A 21,175-nucleotide genomic window follows, 5' to 3' on the forward strand; every position below is an offset into this window, starting at 1 on the left:
GCTCGGTTCGTTTCTGCTGATGCGAGAGGGCCCGTAATTACGGCAATCGCTCTGCTCATCAGGAGGTGCCAGGCAGGCAGCAGCAGCGGTGACAGACACAAACCACCAGCCGCGCCGAGTACCATCCTGATGATGCAGCTTCTATAAAAAGAAAAAAATCAGTGTAAATCCTGCCCACGCCAGAACTTCCCAGGGAAGCGTGAACTTTTGTGGAGCTGACAGACGCTACAAGGCTTCTGGTTCAAGGGTTCAAGGGAGGGAGGAACAAGCCCAGAGCTGGGTTTTGTTTTGTTCTGCTGCATTGAAAGCGATATCACGCGTGGCAGGCAGGAACGTGTCCTGAAGCTGAGCACCAGTGCCAGGAAGGAGGCTGGCCAGACCCGGGCTTGCCAAGCTTTTTCCCCCAGTGCCCACGTTGGAAAGGCAGCGAGCTCCATCCCCGCTCCGTAAGACTGCGTGCGGTCCCCCGAGGTGCACGGGACTGACGAGGCCAGGTTCGGCTCTTACCTGCTGGTAGTTAGGCACTAGCACGTGTCCCGGGAAGCCACTGCAAAGCCCTGGAAGAGGACTGCCTTGGTCAACAGGCCATTTCCACTCCCAGCTTTGGCCCACCTTGCTGTGGAAGACGGGAGGACACGCCTCGTGCTGTTCCTGGAGAAGCTCAAACCCTGCCCTGTGATGGACGTAGGTGCTGCAGGACCCCTCGAGCTGAGCCGACGAAGCTGCTGGATGAGGCTGTCCACCCGGGGATGAGGAGCTGCCACAGGAGCCCTCCACACCACCAGCAAGCACGGTTGGGATGCTGGTGCTCCACCAGACAGCCCTGCTCTCCCCCAGCCCTTCAGCCTTTGCAGGAGACACAACTCATCTACTAGCAGCTCTAACAGCAATTAACACTTCCAAGCGCCATATAAAGATTAATTCTACCACGAGGTCATTAAGGCTCATTATCCCCGCTCCCTAGGTGGTTGGGATGGGAGGAAGCCAACCCTTGGCTTAAGCCCACATGGGAAAGCAGCAGAGCTGGGGCACGAGCCCCAGCCTTGCCACCAGCCGTGGCTCTAGGGACCCTCCGGCTGCGGGGACATTTGGGCAGCGCTCCCTGCTCCCTGCCGCCGGTCTGCAGAGCCGCAGCAGGAGGCTGCGGGCATCGCCTGGCACACGGTCCTCCGGAGCCGGCCCTGGCACGCTGCAAACCTCTCCTTGCAGCCAAAGTGACAGCGAGAAGACAAAATGTTTAAAATAACCCCCGAAATGTTTAAAATAACCCTGGCAATGCAAAAGCTGCGTCACGGGTTGTTCTGACTCTGCTGTAGCTCAGCCGTCCCTGCGTGGGGCTGTGAATATTTGGGCCGGCCCTGCACCGGCTGCAAACGGAGAAGCTTGGACCAGCGTCGCTCTGGGAGCAAAAACCAGTGCCTAGCAAGAGACAAAGCACTGAAAGCTGCAGTGTGTGCTGGCCCATCCCTTTAGCTGGTTTAAATGGCAAATAACTCCTTGCAGAGCAAGGAAGCCCTTGCCGTGGCATGGAGGGGCACAGCAGGGGTCCGAGGCAGGGCTGCGCCCCTGGGGTGCACACGAGGCTGCAGGGGTGCCCAGGACATGGGCAACAGCCTCAAACGGGCCGTCTGGCCTGCGCGCATGGGGTCCAGCTCCTCTCTGCTGCTCAGGCTCCTCCATCTCCAGGCAGGACCCCCCTCTCTCCCCGTCCCCTGCAAAGAGCTCTTTTCTTTCTTGCTCCGAAGCCAAGGGAGGTTCAGGCTCGCCTACGGCATCGCTCCCATTTCCACCACGCGGGAGATGCTACGGGCCCGCCCGCCACCCCCCTCCTGGCAGAGCAGCTGAGTATTTTGGAAAGTGTTAGAAAGGCAGCAGTGAGTCACGCGCAGCTGCAGTGCCTGGCAGGCTCGGCTGGCCCCTGGCCACCCCCGGGGTCACGGCACCCCGAGGGCAGCCCCTGGCAGCAGCTTAGGGCTGTGGCCGTGTTTGTGGGGTGACGAGTCCCCCTCTTTCTCCTCCTTTTTCTCCCCAGCATCTCCAGCAAAGAGCTGACCGAGCTCATAGAGCGCCTGCAGAAAAATGCCGACCAGGTGGAGAAAAACATCGTGGAGACCGACTCCCGGATGCAAAATGTAAGCAAGCCGTGGCCCCCCGCACCCGGGCCCCTCCGAGCAGCCCTGTCCCCCTGCTCCCTCCTGCCGCAGCCCTTCCCGCTTCGCTGCGGTCTCCTCTCCTCTCCTATGGCACGTGTGCATGGCTGCCCTGCCCTGCGGCAGGTACCCGGGCTGCCATGAGCCGTAACGGAGGGATGCACGGGTTCCCCCGGCTCGTGGGAAGAAGGTGGGAGGACGGGGCCTCGAAATTCTTCCCTATCCAGGGCTGGGCAGCGCTGTGCAGAGCGGGGATGTGCATCCCAGCTAGGATGGAGGAGAAGGGGCCTGAACCATCCTCCTCTTCCCAAAGCGTACGATGCATCCCGAGGCAACGCAGCCCCGCAGCCACAGCCCTTCCTCGGGGTTAACGCAGGCGAGGGGAAAGCAAAATACATCACTGGGAGGACAGGAGACGGCAGAGCTCCTGCCCGTCTCTGGTGCCCAGGGACAGCGTGGCGGGACGACCTCTTGGATACCGTTTATTTTCCGCTCGTGACCCTTCCTCCCCGCTCTCTGCCTGCCCAGGACTTGCACAAGATCAAGGCGTGCCAGCTCGCGCAGTACAAGGACCTGACGGCTCAGAAACTCACCGAGTCCGACAAGCTGCTCTACGTGCTGGATGGGGATGCAGCGATCGCCCGGCACATGAAGCACCCCCAGGGTGACATGATCACAGAAGAGTGAGTACCGGGGTGGGGGGAAACCTGTCCCCACAGCCTTGCAGGGGGGGAGGACGCTTCTCCAGGGGCTCTGCTCAGCTCCTGCCTGCAGCTGGGGGAGGCACCGCAGGCTCCTCCGCAGCCCAGCTCGCGTAAAGGTGCATAACCCGCAGCCCAGCTCACATTAAGGTGCATAACCCGCAGCCCAGCTCACATTAAGGTGCATAACCCGCAGCCATCCGCGGGCAGCTGTAGAGGGAGATCGGCTGCACGCCTGCTGATGGCCGTGTATAAAGCTCTGCACGAAGCACAGTGGGGTGGGCTCTGCCCAGCATACGGGCGGCCGATGCTCTCCCCCAGTACCAGCCTGCCCTGAGCTGGCAGATGAGCCGAGCAGCACCAGGAGGGGTGCACAGGAACCTTTGCCCTCCCCAGCCGATTGCACAACGCGGCTGTTGCCAGCCCGCCTGGCAGCGCTGGGCTCGCCGAGGTCCCCTAAGGACAGGCCCCCCCGCCCTCCACAGCGGGGCTGGGAGAGGATCTCCTGCAGCTACCCATGCTAATGCCCATGCCCACACCCTGCATCCCACCCTCGTCTTTCCCTTCCCGCAGCATCCGGCAGCTGAAGGAACGAGTGGCAAACTTGCGCGTGAAACACGACCAGATCTACAACTTCCCCCTGCAGCGTATTGAGCCCCAGGTCAACTGGTCAACAGTGATCGAGGAGAAACAGGTACCAAGGGGACCATCAGTGCCACTGCCTGGCCAGCAGCACCAGCTGGGGACAGGCGGGACCTCGTGCATCCCCCCCCTGGAGAAACAGCCTCCTGGAAACCTTCTTGGCTGCTTGATACTGGGAGCAGCAGCATGGGAAGGAGGTGGGGTGCTGGGTGGCAGGGGAGGGTGCAGAGGTGATGGGACAAGGCCAGCTGCTGTGGCACCAGGAATCGGTGCTTGTAGCTGCCGGGCCAAGCGAGGAAAAGCTCCAGAGGATCGGGGGGCCACGGGGGAGCGTGGCAGCCTGGCCTTCAGGGGATGGGCTCCTAAGGCTCAGCCTGGCCATCGACCCCTTGGGTGAGCTTGGGCAAACCTCTGCCCTTCTCCATCCGAGGATGGAGACCGCACTCCCTCTCCAGGCAATGTGCTCCAACGCCCCGCTGTCCTAAGAGTGGAAAAGCTTCTCCTTATACCCAGTCTGTGCTTCCCCTGTTTCAATTTACGCCCGTCATCTCTCATCTTCCTACCACACACCACCCTGCAGAGCCTGGCTCCGTTTACTCAACAACTTCCCCGTAGTTATGGGAAGGATGCTGTTAGGTCCTCCCCAAAGTCTTCTCCTGCCAAGGCTGAACCAGCCTCAGCCTCTCCTCTTGGGCCCTTGGCTTGGCATCCCCAGTCACCACCTGCTTTGGGCTCTACTCAGTGGCCCTTCCTCTTCATTTTATCCCAGCACTATATTCTTCCAGCCAGAAGAGGGTTAAAAACCCCCAAACTGGCCTTCCCATGGCCATCATCCGGCACAGCCGCCTTCACCCCCGGGCTCCTGGGCACCCACATGCTGCCAACACCGGAGCCCGTTCAAGCCCAGCTCCATGTCCACCTCCAAGAGGAGTTTCCCAGGTCTTAGACACCACATCCCGTCCAAGCCCAGCTCCATGTCCACCTCCAAGAGGAGTTTCCCAGGTCTTAGACACCACATCCCGTCCAAGCCCAGCTCCATGTCCACCTCCAAGAGGATTTTCTCAGGTCTTAGCCGCCGCATCCCGTTCCCCCCTCACTAACCTCAACTCCTGTGCGCTGCAGGATGCGTTAAGCAGCAAGGGCTTCGGGACCGACCTGCCGCTGGTCAACAGCCAAGTAGAAGAGCACAACATCTTCCACAATGAGGTCATGGCCATCGGCCCACACATGGTCAAGGAAGGCAACAAGGTCAGCCCTCCTGCCCCTCTCCCTGCTGCCCCGCAGGGTCGGCCCCATCCCAAGCCACTGATGAAGGCGAGGGCATCCCACCATCCAAGCTCCTACAGCCTGGACCAGGTTGGGTGGTCGCGCAGATCCGTGCCTAACCTCAGAGCTGAGCATCGTACACCGACTCTAGCTTTAAAATGAGGCAAATCCCATAAACCCCACATCCCCCCCATCATCAAGCCCCTCCAGACCACCACTCTACGGAGACACGCTCCTAACTCTTGCCTTGCTTCTCCACTGTTACCAGGAATACATGAGCGACTTCCAAGCCAAATACCAGAAGCTGCTGGTAAGAGACCTCCGAGATCCCGGGGGCAGAGCCCTTTTGCAGGGGTCCCTTGCCGGGTGGCCCGGCAGCCCCAAGGGACCCGTGAAGAGGAGCTTTGGGCTGAGCTCTCCCTCTGACCCTTCCCAGGCCGGCTCCCAGCAGCGGCAGCAGGATCTGAATTCCCTGCAGGACTACATGCAGCGCTGCACCAACAAGCTCTACTGGCTGGATCAGCAGGCGAAGGACAGGACCCATTACGACTGGAGCGACCACAACCTGGACTACCCTAGCCGGCGCCGCCAGTACGAGGTCCGTGCGTGCTCGTGCGCTGCCCGGTCCCGCGCTGCCCGGTCCCTTTGCAGCAAGGGAGGTTGGCATGGAGCCAGGGGAGTAGTCTGGGGGTTGGATGGGGGCAGGAAACGTCCCTTCCCCCGTGCCTCAGTTTCCCCCGCTCCATCATGAAGCACTTTGAGATGTACAGGTGATAGCATACGGTTAATCCTTACCTCCTGCCAGAAATAAAGCAAGCAATGAGGAAGCTCGAGAGCTTCCTCATTCTCCTCTCCTTTATCTCAGCATTCCCTTGGCAAGGGTCACACCTTTAGCAACATCTGCAAGGGAAGGAAAAGCGAGAGCTGCAGTAGGGGAACATCACGCTTTCTGTCTTGTGGAGCTGTTCAGGCCCTTTCAGAGTAGCTCAGTCACGGGACGCAGCCAGGGTCCCCGCTCTTTGCGTGGGGATCAGTATCTTGCCTCTCTCCATCTAGAACTTCATCCACCGGAAGCTGGAGGAGAAGGAGGAGGCCATCAACAAGCTGCATGCGGATGGAGATCAGCTGCTCGCCCAGAATCACCCCGGGAAGAACGCCATCGAGGTGAGCATCAGGGCCGGGCTCCAGCTTCCCTGCCTGCCCCAGAGCTCGGGGGACTCGCCCAGCCCTTCTCCAGCATGGAACCTGGTGCCAGCATGAGTCTTGACTTTAATTCCTGGGATGCCAAGTGGGAAAAAGTCTCCTTCACCTGCAAGTGTGTAAACACCATCGGAGGAGTCAAGATAAACCTAAGTGGTTCTTCCCATCTTCCTCGTTCCTGTGGCGATTACCCCGTGCCTGCCTACAAAGGATAAATTATGGTGGCAAGTTCCATCTTTGATGGGAAGATGGACATAAGGCCACAGGATCTGCCGCCTCCTTCCACCCATCCCCACGCTCCCATTGGAGCATCCCAGCTTTGGACTAGCTCTCCGGTATTCCCATCCTAGCTTTGACCTGAGAGCATCTGGGTGGCTTCACAAGGCAGCCAAGGAGTTGTTTGCTCGACCCCTAGCACGGGGCGTCCTGCTAACGCCCACCTCCCGCCCCTGTGTTGCAGGCTCACATCGAGGCAGTGCATGCCGACTGGAAGGAGTACCTCAACCTGCTGATCTGCGAGGAGAGCCACCTGAAGTTCATGGAGGACTTCCACAAGGTACCAGATCCCCAGGGGCAGCGAGGCACTGTTTGCTCCACACAGACCAGAGTAGGTGCTGGGTTGCAGGAGACCCCAGCAAACATACAAGCTCCTGCTGCTCTAGAAACAGGGTAGAAAAAATTTAGTCCTCTAGTCTATGGGGCTTTTAAGGTGAGGAGGACCACTTTGAGCTGACAGCACAAGTCGTAATTGCTCAAGCACCAGATGAAGTCATTGCTTGGCCAAAGCGTAACTTGCAGAAAGCATCCGCTCCAATGCCGAGGTTCAAGAACCACGGTCCAACGTCGGCATCCTTGTCCGTAGGACAGCAGAGAGATCTCGCAGAGGTACCTCACCCCCAAAACAAGGCATGGGGAGACCTTGCGTGCTCCTCTCGGAAGCAGAACAGGTCCGAGCGGGGAAATTACACCTGCAGAAAGCAGAGTTGGCCCCCCGGGGAGCCCTGCGCAGGGCTCAGCGCCCCAGCTGAGCTCGGCAGACAGATGTCTGCTGGATAAATTGCATCCGACAGCCAGGGAGGCTCTGCAGGGGAGCAGGTCAGGCTGGATTCCTTTCCCACAGCCTGGGCGTGTTGACGACGACGTGATGAGTCTGTTGCCAAAGCTGAACCCTGGTGCCCAGCCCAGGCAGTGCCTTTTGTGGGTATCTGCCAGAATAACTGCCCCGGGGGGTGGTTTGTGTGTGGAAGGGCTTGGCTCTGCCTTCTCCTTGGCGCTGGTGATGGAGACACCACGCACCGTCGTGATGCTGTCCAAGTGAAACAAAATTGAGGGCGGGGAAAGGTGGGATTTAGCAACTCTGCAAGAGAAGACCATGGAATAAGCTGCCCCTGGTTGTCTTTCCCCTAGCCCTGCTGTGCCGAGTATGGGAAATAGCAATTCCTCACCTTTCTCCATCTGAGTGCTCAGGTGCCCATCGTAGCTCCTGGTGGCTGTCCCTGCTCTAGGCAGCGCGAAGACCACGGTGCCGGGGTGGGTCTGCTTCATGTTTCAGCAGGACCCTCTCTCACAAGAGACTTTGCCTTTCTGCAGTTTCAGAAAGACACTAAGGATGCCCAGGAGCTCTTGAAGAAGGTGGATACAGACCTGGACCAAAAATTCAGCCCAGAGTTCAAGGACAGATACCAGCTCGAGTCTCTCCTCCGGGAGCTGGATGTGAGTATTGGCGTGGGCAGGAGCGAAGGGGAGGCAGCAGCAGGAGCCAGTGTCCCTACGACACCGAGGGAGGGACATCCCTGCCCCAGCAGGCATCTAGCCCAGCTTTCAGCATGGCGAGCAGCAGGACCACGCTGCTGCCTCCCTTTGCCCGGCCTTCACCTGACTCTTCCTTCCCCTCTAGCTAGAGATCGCCTCTCCCATAGCAACGTAATTGCTCACTGGGTTGGTTTTTATTTGTTCTCTCATTGAGTTAGCGCTCATTAAGGGCGGGAGCGTAATTAGACCTGCTGCCAGAAGAGGTTGTGGAACTCGCTGTGCTGCCGAGAGCTGGGATGCGAGATCGCCCGCTTGGGAAGGGCCGAGCCGAGCGCTGGCCCAGCCCACGCCCAGGCGTGCTGCAGCAGGCCCAGACGATGCCGTGTCCTGGGACAGCCGATGGCTCTTCCTGAGCGCTGTCCCTCTCCTCCTGCGTGCGCCATCCCACTCAGCATTGTGGGATTCCCACCTGCAGAGCTAGAAAAAACTGCCTGGACGGCCGGGCCCAGAGAGCTGTGGTCAACGGAGTTAAATCCAGCTGGCGGCTGGTCACGAGCGGTGTTCCCCAGGGCTCAGCACTGGGGCCGGTCCTGCTCAATATCTTTATCAACGATCTGGACGAGGGGATCGAGTGCTCCCTCAGTCAGTCTGCAGAGGACACCAAGCTGGGCGGGAGTGTTGATCTGCTGGAGGGTGGGAAGGCTCTGCAGAGGGACCTGGACAGGCTGGATCCATGGGCTGAGGCCAACGTATGAGGTTCAACACGGCCAAGTGCCGGGTCCTGCACTTCGGCCACAACAACCCCAGGCAACGCTACAGGCTTGGGGAAGAGTGGCTGGAAAGTGCCCAGAGGAAAAGGACCTGGGGGTGCTGGTTGACAGCCGGCTGAACATGAGCCGGCAGTGTGCCCAGGTGGCCAAGGAGGCCAACAGCATCCTGGCCTGTATCAGAACTAGTGTGGCCAGCAGGAGCAGGGAGGTGATCGTGCCCCTGTACTGGGCACTGGTGAGGCCGCACCTCGAATCCTGTGTTCAGTTCTGGGCCCCTCACTACAAGAAGGACATGGAGGTGCTGGAGCGTGTCCAGAGGAGGGCAACGAAGCTGGTGAAGGGCCTGGAGCACAAGTCTGATGGGGAGCGGCTGAGGGAACTGGGGTTGTTCAGCCTGGAGAAGAGGAGGCTGAGGGGAGACCTCATCGCGCTCTACAACTACCTGAAAGGAGGTTGTAGCGAGGTGGGGGTTGGTCTCTTCTGCCAAGTAACCAGCGATAGGACGAGAGGAAATGGCCTCAAGTTGTGCCAGGGGAGGTTTAGATTGGACATTAGGAGAAATTTCTTTACGGAAAGAGTGGTCAGGCCTTGGAACAGGCTGTCCAGGGAAGTGGTGGAGTCCCCATCCCTGGAGGTATTTAAAAGACGTGTAGATGAGGCGCTTAGGGACATGGTGTAGTGGGCATGGGGGGGTTGGGTTGATGGTTGGACTTGATGATCTTAGAGGTCTTTTCCAATCTTAATGATTCTATGAAATAGAGCAACTGATGGAGAGCCTTTTCACGGGGCTGTAATTAGAGCTAATAGCTGGGAATGGGGCTAATCATCAACATGCAGCCAGGCAGATGTGGACAATACACCAGGGAATGCCTATCACTGCCCGGTGGCTAGTGCCAAGGCATGGCAACTCACGGGCACAGTCCTCAGCCTGGCTGCAAAAGTAGGCAGGAGAGTGCAGGACCACTTGGTGTAGGACCACAAGGGCTGCAGAGCAGGTCCCAGGAGCCGTTTTCTCTAGCATAAGCAAAAGAGAAGCCGCAGTCTCTGTCCCGGCAGCGTTGGAATGAGCTCCTCCCCAGCTGACAGAGCCCAGGAACTCGTTCTTCCCACTTTTCCCTACTGGTTTTGGTTGTTACCCTGTGCTAGGACCAGGAGAAGGCCTTGGAGAAGTACGAGGCAGTGGTGAAGTCCCTGCAGGAACGCAGCCAGCACGTCCTGCCCCTGCGGTACCGCCGCCAGACGCCGCTCCAGGCCATCCCCGTGGAGGCTCTCTGCGAGTACGAAGGCGAGCAGGTAACATCTCCCTCGTCCCATGAGCAATGCAGAGGTGCTGCTGGGGACCATCTCCTCGGGGGCCCTGGGGATGGAAGAGACACCTGGGGAAGGAGCAGTTTTTGCCAGTGCCCAAGCGGCGATGTCTCCCGTAGCGGGGACAAGGCGAAGGTCGTGCTCGCCCCGGTGGGAAAGCAGGTTTTGCAGCTTAGGAGGAGCAGCGCAGGAGGGGTCTGGGGGAAACGCAGCCTCCGTCCGCCCTGCGGACAGCGCGCCTATCGCACGCCCTTCCGGAGGTTGCAACAGCCCGGCTCTCTCACCTTCCCACGCTCCCTGCGCTGGGTCGGTGAAGATGTCCGGGCATGTTCCTGATCAAAGAAACTCACCCCAACATCACCGGCGCAGTCCCGGCGGGCGCATCTGCATCCCCCCATCCCCACCATCACGGCATCAGTCAACTGAGTAGTTGACCGAAGGGATGGGATGGCAAAGCCGGCAGAGGCCATGGGAGCGGGGAGGAGCGAGCGGCTCGGGCTGACTCAGCTGCCTGCCTCCCCGAAAAGGGAGGCAGCCTTGGAAACGCCTTCTCATCTCTGCCCTAGTGGGGATTTGCTTGCCGGGGCTGTTGCAAGAGGAGGCACGGCTTCGTACCTGGAGGCTCAGGGGAGGGAGGAGCAGGCACAGGAGCTTTCTGCAAGCGGCAGATACTTGGATAAGCAAGAGGGTGCAAAGAGAAGGGATTGGGGTTTATGCCGGTCCTGCCGGCCCGCGAGCGCGGCTCCCCGGGACGGGTGGTGTTTCCTGACCTGCTGCTGTGACCGGTTCCTGTCCCCCAGGGCCAGATAAGCCGAGGAGCCCACTACACCCTGCAGAAGAACAGCGGAGACGTTTGGGAAGTGGCAGACAGCTCAGGAGACAAGATCAGCGCCCCGGGGGTCTGCTTCATGATCCCCCCGCCTGATGCAGAAGCGATAGCGCTGGCGGACCAGTACGTGCCCCGCAACCTGCCGTGCCAGACCCTCCCGCTGCCCCGGCAGCCTTTGCCCTTGCCTTCACCAGCCCCAGGCCATGCCATCAGCACGGCACCCACCAGTCTGGCAGCGCTGACTGGGGGGCTCCTGCCCCAATTCCCGCAGCGAAGCCTCAGGCTTCCTCCAGGAGGGATTCCTGCACCCTCCTGCTTGCAGGCAAGATCCCACCTGGCAAAGTGGGGCCAGCTCAGAGCCACCCAGGTCCCCCCTCCTCCGGGGGGCCATTACGGCGGGAGGAGCTGCCCATCCCTCCCTCGGCAGGCAGGTACCTGCCTTTGCTGCCTCTCCCCTGCTCGCACCCCTGCGGTGAAGAGGCTGCTCTACCCCTTTGCCAACATGGGGTGAAGTTGCCTCTCCCCCAGTTCCTTCATGGCTGCCTGGAGGGGCCAGGTCCCGCAAGCCCCTCCAGAGCTGCGCCTCCTTCCTGGAGCAGCGCCGGGATGGGCGACGGGGTGATGGACTCTGACCTCATGCCCACGCTGTCTCGTTTTGCAGAATTGCCAATCATTACGTGACCGTGAAGGAGAAGACGGCCAACTGCAAGAACATCCTCCAGCAGCGTTACGAGGGGCTGAAGGCAGACAGCATTGGAGGTGCGGCTCTGGAAGGGCAGCCTGGGGCTTGCCCCTTCCCAGGCACAAAAAGGCTGCTATAGCCTTGAATTTAGGTGGTGGCCCATCTTAGGGGGGATGTCACCGAGAGCTTCCCATCTCCTAAGGGTCCTGGGGACAACAGTGTCGGGATGCGTGCAGGGGCAGAGCAGCCAGGCTGCGGTCGCAGCAGGCAGGGCTCAAGGAGTGGAGGGGGATGCGGGTTTTGCATCACCAGTGGGATTGAGCCTAGACCCAGCTTCCAACCAGCTTTCACCTGGTCCCCCCCTCATTATCCAGATGCTGCATCGGTTCGGGGGCGCCAGCTTCTGGCAGGGCTGGAGAAAGTGAACAGCGACCTGGACAAGCAGGAGAAAGCAATAACGGCAAACCTCCGTCCACCGCTGGAGCAGAGTCGGGCTGTGCAGGACAGCACCGAGCGCTCCAAGGACCTGAAGGTACGGGGCTGTGGAAGCAGATAGACGGTGCTGCACAGGGACCGTGTTCCCAGGGGGTCTCCAGGGTGGTCCTCAGTATGCTGGGTGCTGTAAGTGCTCCCTCAGCCCAGGAGCGTGCCGGCATGGAGTGATGCTTACAGCCGGCTGCTTCTTCCAGTGGAGATGGGGAGTAGCCCTTTGAGCCGCCTCAGAAGCCAAAAAACCTTTGCCCTGCTCCTGGCCCAGGTCGGTCACGGAAAGGTTGAATGGGAAAAAGGTGATGGCTGCAGAGTGTGGGCTGTGAGGAAGAGAGGGGAGCCCTCAGGTTTTGATCCTGCCCATGTTCCAAGCAGGGACGTTAACTTTGCCACCACCATCACCAGCTCAGAAAGGAGCAGGAAAACACTTATGGTCCAGGGCACTGTTTCTCCTTGTGGACCTGCTCCGCTAGGCTCCAGTGCTGGTAGCATCCTGCTCCTTTCCTCTCCTTCAGACCCCTAATTAAGCCAGGCTCTGTGCCACAAACCTCCTTGGGTTTAGGAGGAAGTTCAGGTCCTGGTTACATCACCTGCCGAGGGCTGTGGCAAAATCCAAGTGCCACCACAAGTGAAAGCAAATTGCTCCAACTGCCTGCAGCGCTTTGATGTCCAAGAATTCATCCGTCAGGCTGCAGAGCCCAAGGGTCCCGATGAGTCCAGCATGTTTCTGACAGAGCTAGACCTGGTGGGAACCACTGCCCAGGCAGAGTTTCCTTGCTAAGGGCTAGCTAGCCCGCCCCAGAAGAGATACAGGTCATCAGAAAGTAACAGAAAATATCCTTTTGTCCCCTCCAGGGCTGAAAGGCACCTGCCATCAAACACAAGCCCTCAGCCCTGACCTCCCTTCTCACACTGGACTGCCAAGGGTCAGCTTCTTTGTAGCCACAAGGTCCTAGTTCAGTTGCTCTAAAGGCTTTATTCCTACTGCAGAACATCACCAATGAAGTCCGTTGCATTGAACCCGAGAAAATGAGGAAGATCCAGGAGTGCGAGGTCTTCATCGAATCCGTGCCGAACACCGGCAGCGCTACCTTGGTAAAGAACAAGGTGGAGAATACCAACAAGAAGTACGACCGCGTGGTCCAGCTGCTCAGCGCTGCCCAAGAGAAGTAAGTCATGGCTTGAGCCCGGCATGACGTAGGATCCTCCAGGAGACAGGTACAGGCGTGCTTAAACACCCTTCCCCTTGTATCCACAGAGTTGAGGTGGCCACGCACCTCGAGAGGAGCCTCCAACAAGGCCGAGACCTGCTGTCTACCTATGAGAACAAACTGGTCATAGACGACACGGTACCGGAGGATTTGCGGGTGGTAGACCGTAAGAAAGAAGAGCTGCTGGTGAGTGTTGTCTCCAGCCAGTTTTCTACCCTATTGACATATTCCACGCACAAAACCACTTTCCAAAAGCTGGGGTAATTGCTGCTCAACTCACCAGCTTGAATCAGTTGGTAAAGGGATGGCTTCCTCCCGCTGGAGATGAGACCCCACCTTAACTGCAGTGATCCTCCCCTGCTTTAAATGCAAACCCTTCCCATCCCCCAACCAGAAAGCAAATGCCAGTGGAATACTTGTGATTTGATGAAAGGACCAATGGAGAAGTGAAGGATGAAATGGTCTGGGAAAAGCAACGCAGAGGCCTGATACTTGAAAGAGATGGACCTAGCAAGGCTTTGAGAACAGCTTTATCGCTAGGACAAGCTACCGACCAAAATTGGCAATCCTTCTGCTATAGAAAGGCCAAGAACTGGCTAGGCCAGAATTTTCTGTCCTGCTTCAGCTTTTCCATCAAGTCCCCAAGCTCAGACTAGCGTGCAGAAGCTTTCGCAGCTCCTTCTGGAGCTGTTGTGCTGGCAGGAACAGGGTTTAAGACTTGCATAAGGAGCCCCAAATATTTTGCACATATTTGTTAGGTTAACAGGTGGAGAAGGGAGCAAGAGCTAGCTTCTCTCCCCACCAGGTTTACCAGATGGCTCTGGTTACGATGCAAGCCTCTAACTTGCTTTTCTCCATAACAGTAGCACTACTGCAGCTCAGCCGTTCCTTAGCATCCTCTGCAGCTCCAGTGCCGTAGCTGGAGTTGGTGGGGAACAGTAACAAAAGCCTGGCACGTGTGCAACCCCAGAGAATCCCTCTCTCCTGCTTTTTCGACAGGCCATGGGCACCGAGCTCCAATCCAAGAGGTTCTTGCTCAATGAAGCAGAGCAGAACTTGCTAAGGACGAAGACGTGCTCCAACACCCTGGCCAACAAGTTCCAGGAGCACTGCCCCGACATCGAACGGCAAGAAGCCGAGCTCTACAAACTCAACCAGCGCTTCAACAACCTCAGCAAGCAAATCGACCACAGGTGAGACAGAGGACAGGACCTAGCTAGGACTGGACCAGCTTGGAGAGCTGGGATATTTACAGTGGAGTTGGAACCACAGTGAATCTGGAAGAGGCATAACACCATCATGGGAATGAGCAGTTGCAGAAGGGCTTCCCGGGAGGGCTAAGGAGGAATTGAGAGAGGTTCCTGGCATGCACGGGCTGGGTAGGTCTGGGCAGCCTTTAGGATCAAGTGCTCCTGCAACAGAAATGGGGACTTGGGCAAGAGACCAACTCAGGCTCAGATCTGTGTCTTTAGGAGCAGGGGAAGCGGGGATGGGTTAAGAGGCGTTTGCAGAAGACACACGAGGTGTGACAGTACTGAAGCTGAGCTGATTTCCCCCACAGAACGCAGACCCTGCAGAAAGCAAAAAGCGCCTATTCCAACTACCGCACCAACTACGACAAAGTCAACCAGTTCCTGTGCAACATACCTAACTACGAGCCGCAGGAGACCGACAACATCCAGCAAGTGGAAATGAAGCTGAAGAACCAAGCGGTAATTCTTTTTGAGATCACCCTGGGCTCCACGGGGAGACGAGAAGGAAAACACTAAAAGATAAGGAATAGAACTTAGACAGCTCCTGAACGTAAAATAGAAAAATATAAATACTTATTAGCTTTATTTATTTTTACGCTGTAAGGTCCCACTGTCCTACCTGTGCCTTGTTTACCCGCAGCAGGGCAGCTCGAGAAGGCTGTAATTCTCGGTGTTGTAATTTTAATGGCAACCCTCAAAAAGGCTGAACAATGCGTTTGGATTTTGTGTTCCCTTTGACATGTATCTGTGCATGCCAGGCGCTCCTCAGTGACATCGCAAGCAAGGAACAGGAGGTGCAGAAGGTCTCTGCCACGGCTCAGCAATACCAGCAGGCAGTGAAGGTAAGGACTGCAATTCTGCCTGTCGGAGAACTTTAACATAGAATCATAGAATAGTTTGGGTTGGAAGGGACCTTTAAAGCTCATCTGGTCCAACCCCCCTGCCGTGGGCAGGGACATCTTCCACCAGACCAGGTTGCTCAGAGCCCCGTCCAGCCTGACCTGGAATGTTCCCAGGGATGGGGCATCGACCACCTCTCTGGGCAACCTGGGCCAGGGTTTCACCACCCTCATCATAAACAATTTCTTCCTTATCTCTAGCCTAAATCTCCCCTCTTTTAGTTTAAAACCATTCCCCCTTGTCCTGTCGCAACAGGCCCTGCTAAAAAGTCTGTCCCCATCTTTCTTATAAGCCCCTTTAAGTACTGCAAGGCCGCAATAAGGTCTCCCCGGAGCCTTCTCTTCTCCAGGCTGAACCACCCCAACTCTCCCAGCCTGTCCTCATAGCAGAGCTGTTCCACCCCCTGATCATTTTGGTGGCCCCCTCTGGACCTGCTCCAACAGGTCCCTGTCTGTCCTGTGCCGAGGACCCCCGAGCTGGATGCAGAACTGCAGGGGGGGTCTCACCAGAGCAGAGCAGAGGGGCAGAATCACCTACATCCTACAAGGAGCCACCTAAAGAAAGCCCAGTGCCCTTGCTCAGTCAACTGATGAGCTAAAACCAGGTTATCTCTGCTCTGACGTTGACATCATCTGGCCATTAGCACGGCAACTCTCTCAGATTTATTGTCTGGGAAAGGAACGTTTCCACCCCAAGCCCAGCATCACTAAGACAACTGGAAGGTCAGCACACGCCTGCGGCTGTGCTCTTACGGTCACAGGGCAGTACCCGACTCAGAACCTGCTGGGAGGTCCTGCCAACAGCTCCGGGTCCCACCATGCTCCGCAGCTCACCCAAAACACAGGTCAAGGGAAGAAGTCGTTAAAGCCAGGGTTTAGGAGGGACCTGCGCATGAAGGGGACCAAGAAATCTCACTTTCCTCCTGGGAACTTCTTCCTACAGGACTACGAGTTGGAAGCGGAGAAGCTACGGTCCATCCTCGACCTAGAGAATGGCCGGAACGGGTACATGAGCAAGAAGGCCAGGCTCCAGTCTCCAGCCGCGAAAGTGAAAGAGGAGGTAAATAAGGGGTGGCCTACAGCGAGCTAAAGCCGATGACACCTTATGGGACCAGTGGGGATTTTGCAAACTGTTACGATTATTGTTGGTGACCTTGGTCCCAGAGGGGACTGCAGGGGAGGGCAGAGAATCGGGGGAGGAAGGGATTTTTCATCATTCTTAACCCATTGGGCTGGGCTGGCCAGAATAAGAGAGGGAAAACGCTGGATTTAGCACTTTCTGAAAGGGGGAAGGCGGGAGAAAAGCCAAAAGCCTGAAAGTTTTTTCCGCTCTCCAGACTTTCACACAAAGAATGAGATTTCACCGCCAAAGACTGCATGCTAGATAGAAATACTTACAGCGAGAGCAGGCCACAAGCGACTTACTTATGCAGGATCTGTTTGCTACCTGCCGCAAACTCATCCTGCCTGTCGAGGCAGGCAGAAGCGTCCACCCGGTTTTCCTCAGCTGCATCTCTTTTGGCATATCTTGAGTAGAAAACATCCAGTGTGACCATGAGAGAGTGTGTGCACGAGAATCACTCTTCCTCCCCAAAGCTTGGTGGATCACCGCTGTGGAAGCTTTTTAGAAGAGCCCCCAGGGTTACTTCTTCAGGGCCAGGCCATTGTTTCTATTCAGCAAGTCTTAACCAAGCACCCCTGGTTCCATCACTTTTTTCTCAACGCATTTTTGTTCCGCAGGAAGCTGTTCTGGCAGCCAAGTTCACCGAAGTCAACGCCGTGAACAAACAGAGGTTGCAGAACCTGGAGTTCGCTCAGAGCCTCCTGCGGCAGGTAAGCGATCAGCAGGAGCAACGCGATACTGAAAGGAGAGTCGAGTCAATAATAAACACGTGTGCCTTTGCTATTACAAACAACAAAACCAATCTAGCTACTGTTTCATGCCCCCAAAACCATTCATCAGCAGACACTTAAATCAGATAGACAACCCCTCTGTGTTTCCTGGTCCCATCTCCCACTCACCCTAGGAAGCTCCACATCATTTTTAACGCTTCTTCTGCCAAACCCATGCCAGAATTAGTGTCCCCCGTGGCTAAAAGCTTTGTTTTGACAGCAACAGGCATCACAGAAAGCATTTCTCAGGCTGGGAATCCACAGAGCAGTTCAAGAGCAGCCTGTTTGCAAATCCCCCCGTTCAGCATTTGCAATAGGCAGCCTCCATTAACCGAGCTCAACATCCTCCTGTCGTTTTGTCACAGGAGGCACTGAGAATAAGCACCAAAAGTATGACGATTTGGGTTTTTTTGACTACACGTTCTTTTTTCAACAACAGCAACCAGAGGTTCAAGGGACACAAGACTTTGTCCAGACCAAAAAATCCCTAAGGCCCGTGGAAGAAGTCTGGAAGTTGAAGAAAGAGCTTGAAGATGAGACTCAGCGTCGGCAACAGCTAGAAGCGGAGATCAAAGCCATTCAGAACAACATTGTCCACCTGCAAAACCAGAAGCCCCAAGAAACTGTTGTTAAGAAAGAACTGCTGAAGAAAGTGCCTGACCCTCAGCTGGAGGAGAGCTTCCACAAACTGCAGCAAAACCTAGCAGAAGAGCAGCGCAAGAACCAGGTGCTCCAGGATGAGCTGGAGGCTCTTAAAATCAGGCTGCGTGTTTTGGAGCACGAGAAGAGGGAAGGAGGGCAGGAGTATATAGTGAAAGAGGTGCTGCGTATTGAACAAGATAAGGCTCAAGCTGATGAAATCCTGAAGCTCAAAGAAGAGTTGGAAGAGCTCAGGAGGCAGGAAGGAACCAGAGAGAACGAAGTCATCCTTTTACGCCAACAAATCGCTGTGCTCTCCAGCGAGAAGAACAAAGAGCAGGAGAAGGTAACGGAGAAGGAGGTGCTGAAGCTGCAGAACGATCCCCAGCTGGAGATGGAATTCCGAATGTTGCAAGAGAACAAGCAGAGGGAGAGCGCCCTTCGGCAGAAGCACGAGGAAGAGCTCAGCTTCCTCCAGGACAAGCTCAAACGTCTTGAGAAGGAACGGGCCATTGCCGAGGGCAAAATTACCGTCAAGGAGGTGCTGAAGGTAGAGAAAGACTTGGCCATTGAGAGAGAGGTGAACGAGCTCCGACGCCAGTACGAAGATGAGAAGTCCAAGGGTCGTTCCAACGAGCGGGAAAAGGCTGAGCTGCTCAGGAAGATCCAGCTGCTGGAGGAAGAGAACGCCAAGGTGGTTGTCCAGGAGAAAGTGCGTGAGATTGTGCGCCCAGATCCCAAGGCTGAAAATGAAGTTGCCAACCTTCGTTTGGAGCTGGTAGAGCAGGAGAGGAGATACCGAGGTGGTGACGAACAGCTGAAGAGCTGCCAGAATGAGTTGGCCGCTCTGAGGAACAGAGGGCCACTGGTAGAAGTCAAAGAAGTCATTAAGGAGGTCATTAAGTACAAGAATGATCCAGAAACTGAAAAGGAGCTACAGCGACTCCGGGAGGAAATCATAGAGAGGACAGGAGCAATTGAAAGAGCTGACCTTGAGATCTACCAGCTGAAACAAGAGATACAAGCTTTGAAAGACACCAAACCTCAAGTGCATACGAAGGAAGTTGTTCAGGAAATTCTGCAGTTTCGGGAAGACCCCAAGACTAGAGAGGAGGTAGAGTCTCTGAGAGTGCAGCTAGCAGATGAACAGATGAAACACATTGACCTGGAGAGGGAACGGCTACTCCAAGAAGAGAAAGTAAGACAGAAGGAGGAAGAACTTTCCCAGGTGAAGGAGAAAGTGATCCAACAGGAAGTAGTGAAGTATGAGCAAGATCCTGCCTTGAAAGCTGAAGTCAACTCCTTCTCTCAGAGCATTGAGAGCGAGCTGAAGCAAATTGACTGCCTCCGTGAAGAACTCCGCAAGCTGCAGAGGAGGCGGTCTGAGCTAGAGCGACAGCTAGAAGAACTTGAGAAAGAGAGACAGGCCCGCAGAGAGGCTGAACTGGAGGTGCAGAGGCTGAAGATTAGGTTGAATGAGTTGGAAGAACAGGAGAGGGAGACAACAGAACGAGTGACTGTGAAACAGAAAGTGATCCTTCAGCAAGATCCCCAGCAAGAGAAGGAGCACTCCCTCCTCAAGCTGGAGCTAGAAGAAGAAAAGCACCGGAGACAAGTCTTGCAAACTGAACTAGAAGCCCTGAGAAAGAAGCTCCTTTCTTTGGAGAAGATGGAGGTCAAAGAGAAAGTGGTCTTTTCAGAGAGCGTCCAAGTGGACAAAGGAGACACGGAGTACGAGATTCAAAAGCTGAAGAGCAATCTGGAGGAAGAAAGTAGGCGTAAGAGGGAGCTAGATGCAGATATCAACCGCCTCGAAACCAAGCTGTCTGAAGTGGAATTCAACAACTCCAAGTCATCAAAGGAGCTAGACTTACTAAGGGAGGAAAACCACAAACTGCACCTGGAGAAACAGAACCTGCTGATGGAAACAAGGAGACTGCAGTCAGAGATTGAACTCACAGCAACAGAAGCTCGGGATTTGAGAAACATGACCCACGTGGACAGTGGAATAAACCTGGACTCCAGATTCCAAGCTTTGGAAAGAGAGTTAGATGATCTGAAGCAGTTATCCAGAGAAAAAGACGCAGAGATCGAGCAACTCCAGAATCGCCTCAAGACAGTGGCTATCAAGAGGGAGCAAAGAGAGAACCACCTGAGGCGCTCCATTGTGGTCATTGACCCCGACACGGGAAAAGAAATGTCTCCAGAGGAAGCTCATGTGTTTGGCCTCATTGAATGGAGCCTGTTTGTCAAACTGAAGAGCCAGGAATGTGACTGGGAGGAGATCTCAATAAAGGGTCCCAACGGGGAGTCATCTGTGATCCTCGACAGAAAGTCTGGCAGAGAGTTCTCAATTGAGGATGCCTTGAAGAGTGGAAGGCTAACCATGGCTCAGTACAACAGTTACCTCAACAAGGAGCTGTCGATCCAGGAGTTGGCAGTCTTGGTGTCCGGAAGTAATTACACAGCGCTCCCTCCACTTTAGAAACGTTTTCTTAAGAGCAGCTAGTCCGAGCTGCACCACTTGTTAGACTTCCAGATCACTGCAAATCCTTGCCCTCCTTTGCGTCTTCCAAAATGCTAGAGCCTCTGCCCCAGCCGTGCTACGAAGCCACACTGCTTGCTGTCATACGCTGCAGAAAAGCACCACCAGTAGTGGAAAACACATTTGTCAGGACTACAGCAAAACCTTCTCCCCCTCTCCATCCCTACCTAATCACTCAGCCTAACAAACACCAAGACAAAAAGCCTTAGGACCGTGAAGTACCTGAAGTCCAAGGACCTGCAGTTTCCTCAACATATACTCACGTAGTCGCATAAAAAGCTGTATACAGCAGTCACTAGAGAGACTGAAGGTCAAGATGACTCCGAGGTGACCAGCAGGAGCTGGTTACGTCAGCCGCATGTTGGTAAGCCAGACAGTTTCATCGTGGACAACCGACTAAATGACGGGATCGTCCTCTGAGAAAACCAGCTCTGTAAAAACAAAGGTGTGCTACACATCTCAATTCACTATCACCACATCAATACCTAAACACCATCATTTTGTTCACCTACGTGCCTACGCTGCTGGGGAAGAGCGAAGCAGATGTAATTTGATGGCGTCAGCCGTAGATCCAGGAGGAGCATTCATACACCACAGAGGTCACCGAGAAGTACGTGAAGAGATGGCCGTGTTGCCAAACGCAAGAGGGTAGTGCAAAGCATGCAGCTGTAACCAAACGCAGAGTGCCTTCCAAACAGTTAGCTTACCTCATGGTTAAGAGCCATTTGGGCTGGTATTTTACTGATGGAGTTACATGCAGCTACATGTTTCATTTACTTGTGTAAGGGAATGGGAAATAGAGGGGAATTCTATTTATAGTACAAAATAAAAACGCAGTGGTTCCAATTAGAAGTTGGTTTTCCTTTATTATGGCAGTCTCTTCATCTTTGGCTTTACAGAAAGATGCCATTTCAGAGGCAAAGTTAAAAAAAAAAAAAAAAAGACT

At 55.8% G+C, this 21,175-nt stretch overlaps 1 protein-coding gene and 1 long non-coding RNA gene across 2 annotated transcripts in view; one reads left to right on the forward strand and one right to left on the reverse strand.

The window, feature by feature from the left end:
* PPL (periplakin) overlaps positions 1 to 21,081 on the forward strand; it is a 28,944-nt gene extending 7,863 nt beyond the window's left edge. The window contains exons 2-22 of the mRNA XM_075165850.1: positions 2,033 to 2,132; positions 2,679 to 2,833; positions 3,425 to 3,545; positions 4,616 to 4,741; positions 5,028 to 5,069; positions 5,196 to 5,357; positions 5,816 to 5,923; positions 6,420 to 6,515; positions 7,550 to 7,672; positions 9,628 to 9,774; positions 10,590 to 10,741; positions 11,280 to 11,377; positions 11,675 to 11,832; positions 12,780 to 12,958; positions 13,048 to 13,186; positions 14,000 to 14,193; positions 14,562 to 14,712; positions 15,012 to 15,095; positions 16,096 to 16,212; positions 16,893 to 16,985; positions 17,485 to 21,081. Of these exons, the coding sequence (XP_075021951.1) occupies positions 2,033 to 2,132; positions 2,679 to 2,833; positions 3,425 to 3,545; positions 4,616 to 4,741; positions 5,028 to 5,069; positions 5,196 to 5,357; positions 5,816 to 5,923; positions 6,420 to 6,515; positions 7,550 to 7,672; positions 9,628 to 9,774; positions 10,590 to 10,741; positions 11,280 to 11,377; positions 11,675 to 11,832; positions 12,780 to 12,958; positions 13,048 to 13,186; positions 14,000 to 14,193; positions 14,562 to 14,712; positions 15,012 to 15,095; positions 16,096 to 16,212; positions 16,893 to 16,985; positions 17,485 to 20,169 (5,230 nt within the window). The 3' untranslated portion in view covers positions 20,170 to 21,081. The remainder of the gene's footprint in view (positions 1 to 2,032; positions 2,133 to 2,678; positions 2,834 to 3,424; positions 3,546 to 4,615; positions 4,742 to 5,027; positions 5,070 to 5,195; positions 5,358 to 5,815; positions 5,924 to 6,419; positions 6,516 to 7,549; positions 7,673 to 9,627; positions 9,775 to 10,589; positions 10,742 to 11,279; positions 11,378 to 11,674; positions 11,833 to 12,779; positions 12,959 to 13,047; positions 13,187 to 13,999; positions 14,194 to 14,561; positions 14,713 to 15,011; positions 15,096 to 16,095; positions 16,213 to 16,892; positions 16,986 to 17,484) is intronic.
* LOC142089402 (uncharacterized) lies at positions 14,261 to 17,002 on the reverse strand. The gene is made up of 3 exons (XR_012676196.1): positions 16,551 to 17,002; positions 14,648 to 14,765; positions 14,261 to 14,412 (listed from the first exon to the last, which is right to left on the reverse strand). It is a non-coding gene; the product is annotated as an uncharacterized LOC142089402 (long non-coding RNA).
* Positions 21,082 to 21,175: the final 94 nt, after the last annotated feature.

This window comes from Calonectris borealis, chromosome 16, assembly GCF_964195595.1.
Source record: "Calonectris borealis chromosome 16, bCalBor7.hap1.2, whole genome shotgun sequence".
Lineage (NCBI taxonomy): Eukaryota > Metazoa > Chordata > Aves > Procellariiformes > Procellariidae > Calonectris > Calonectris borealis.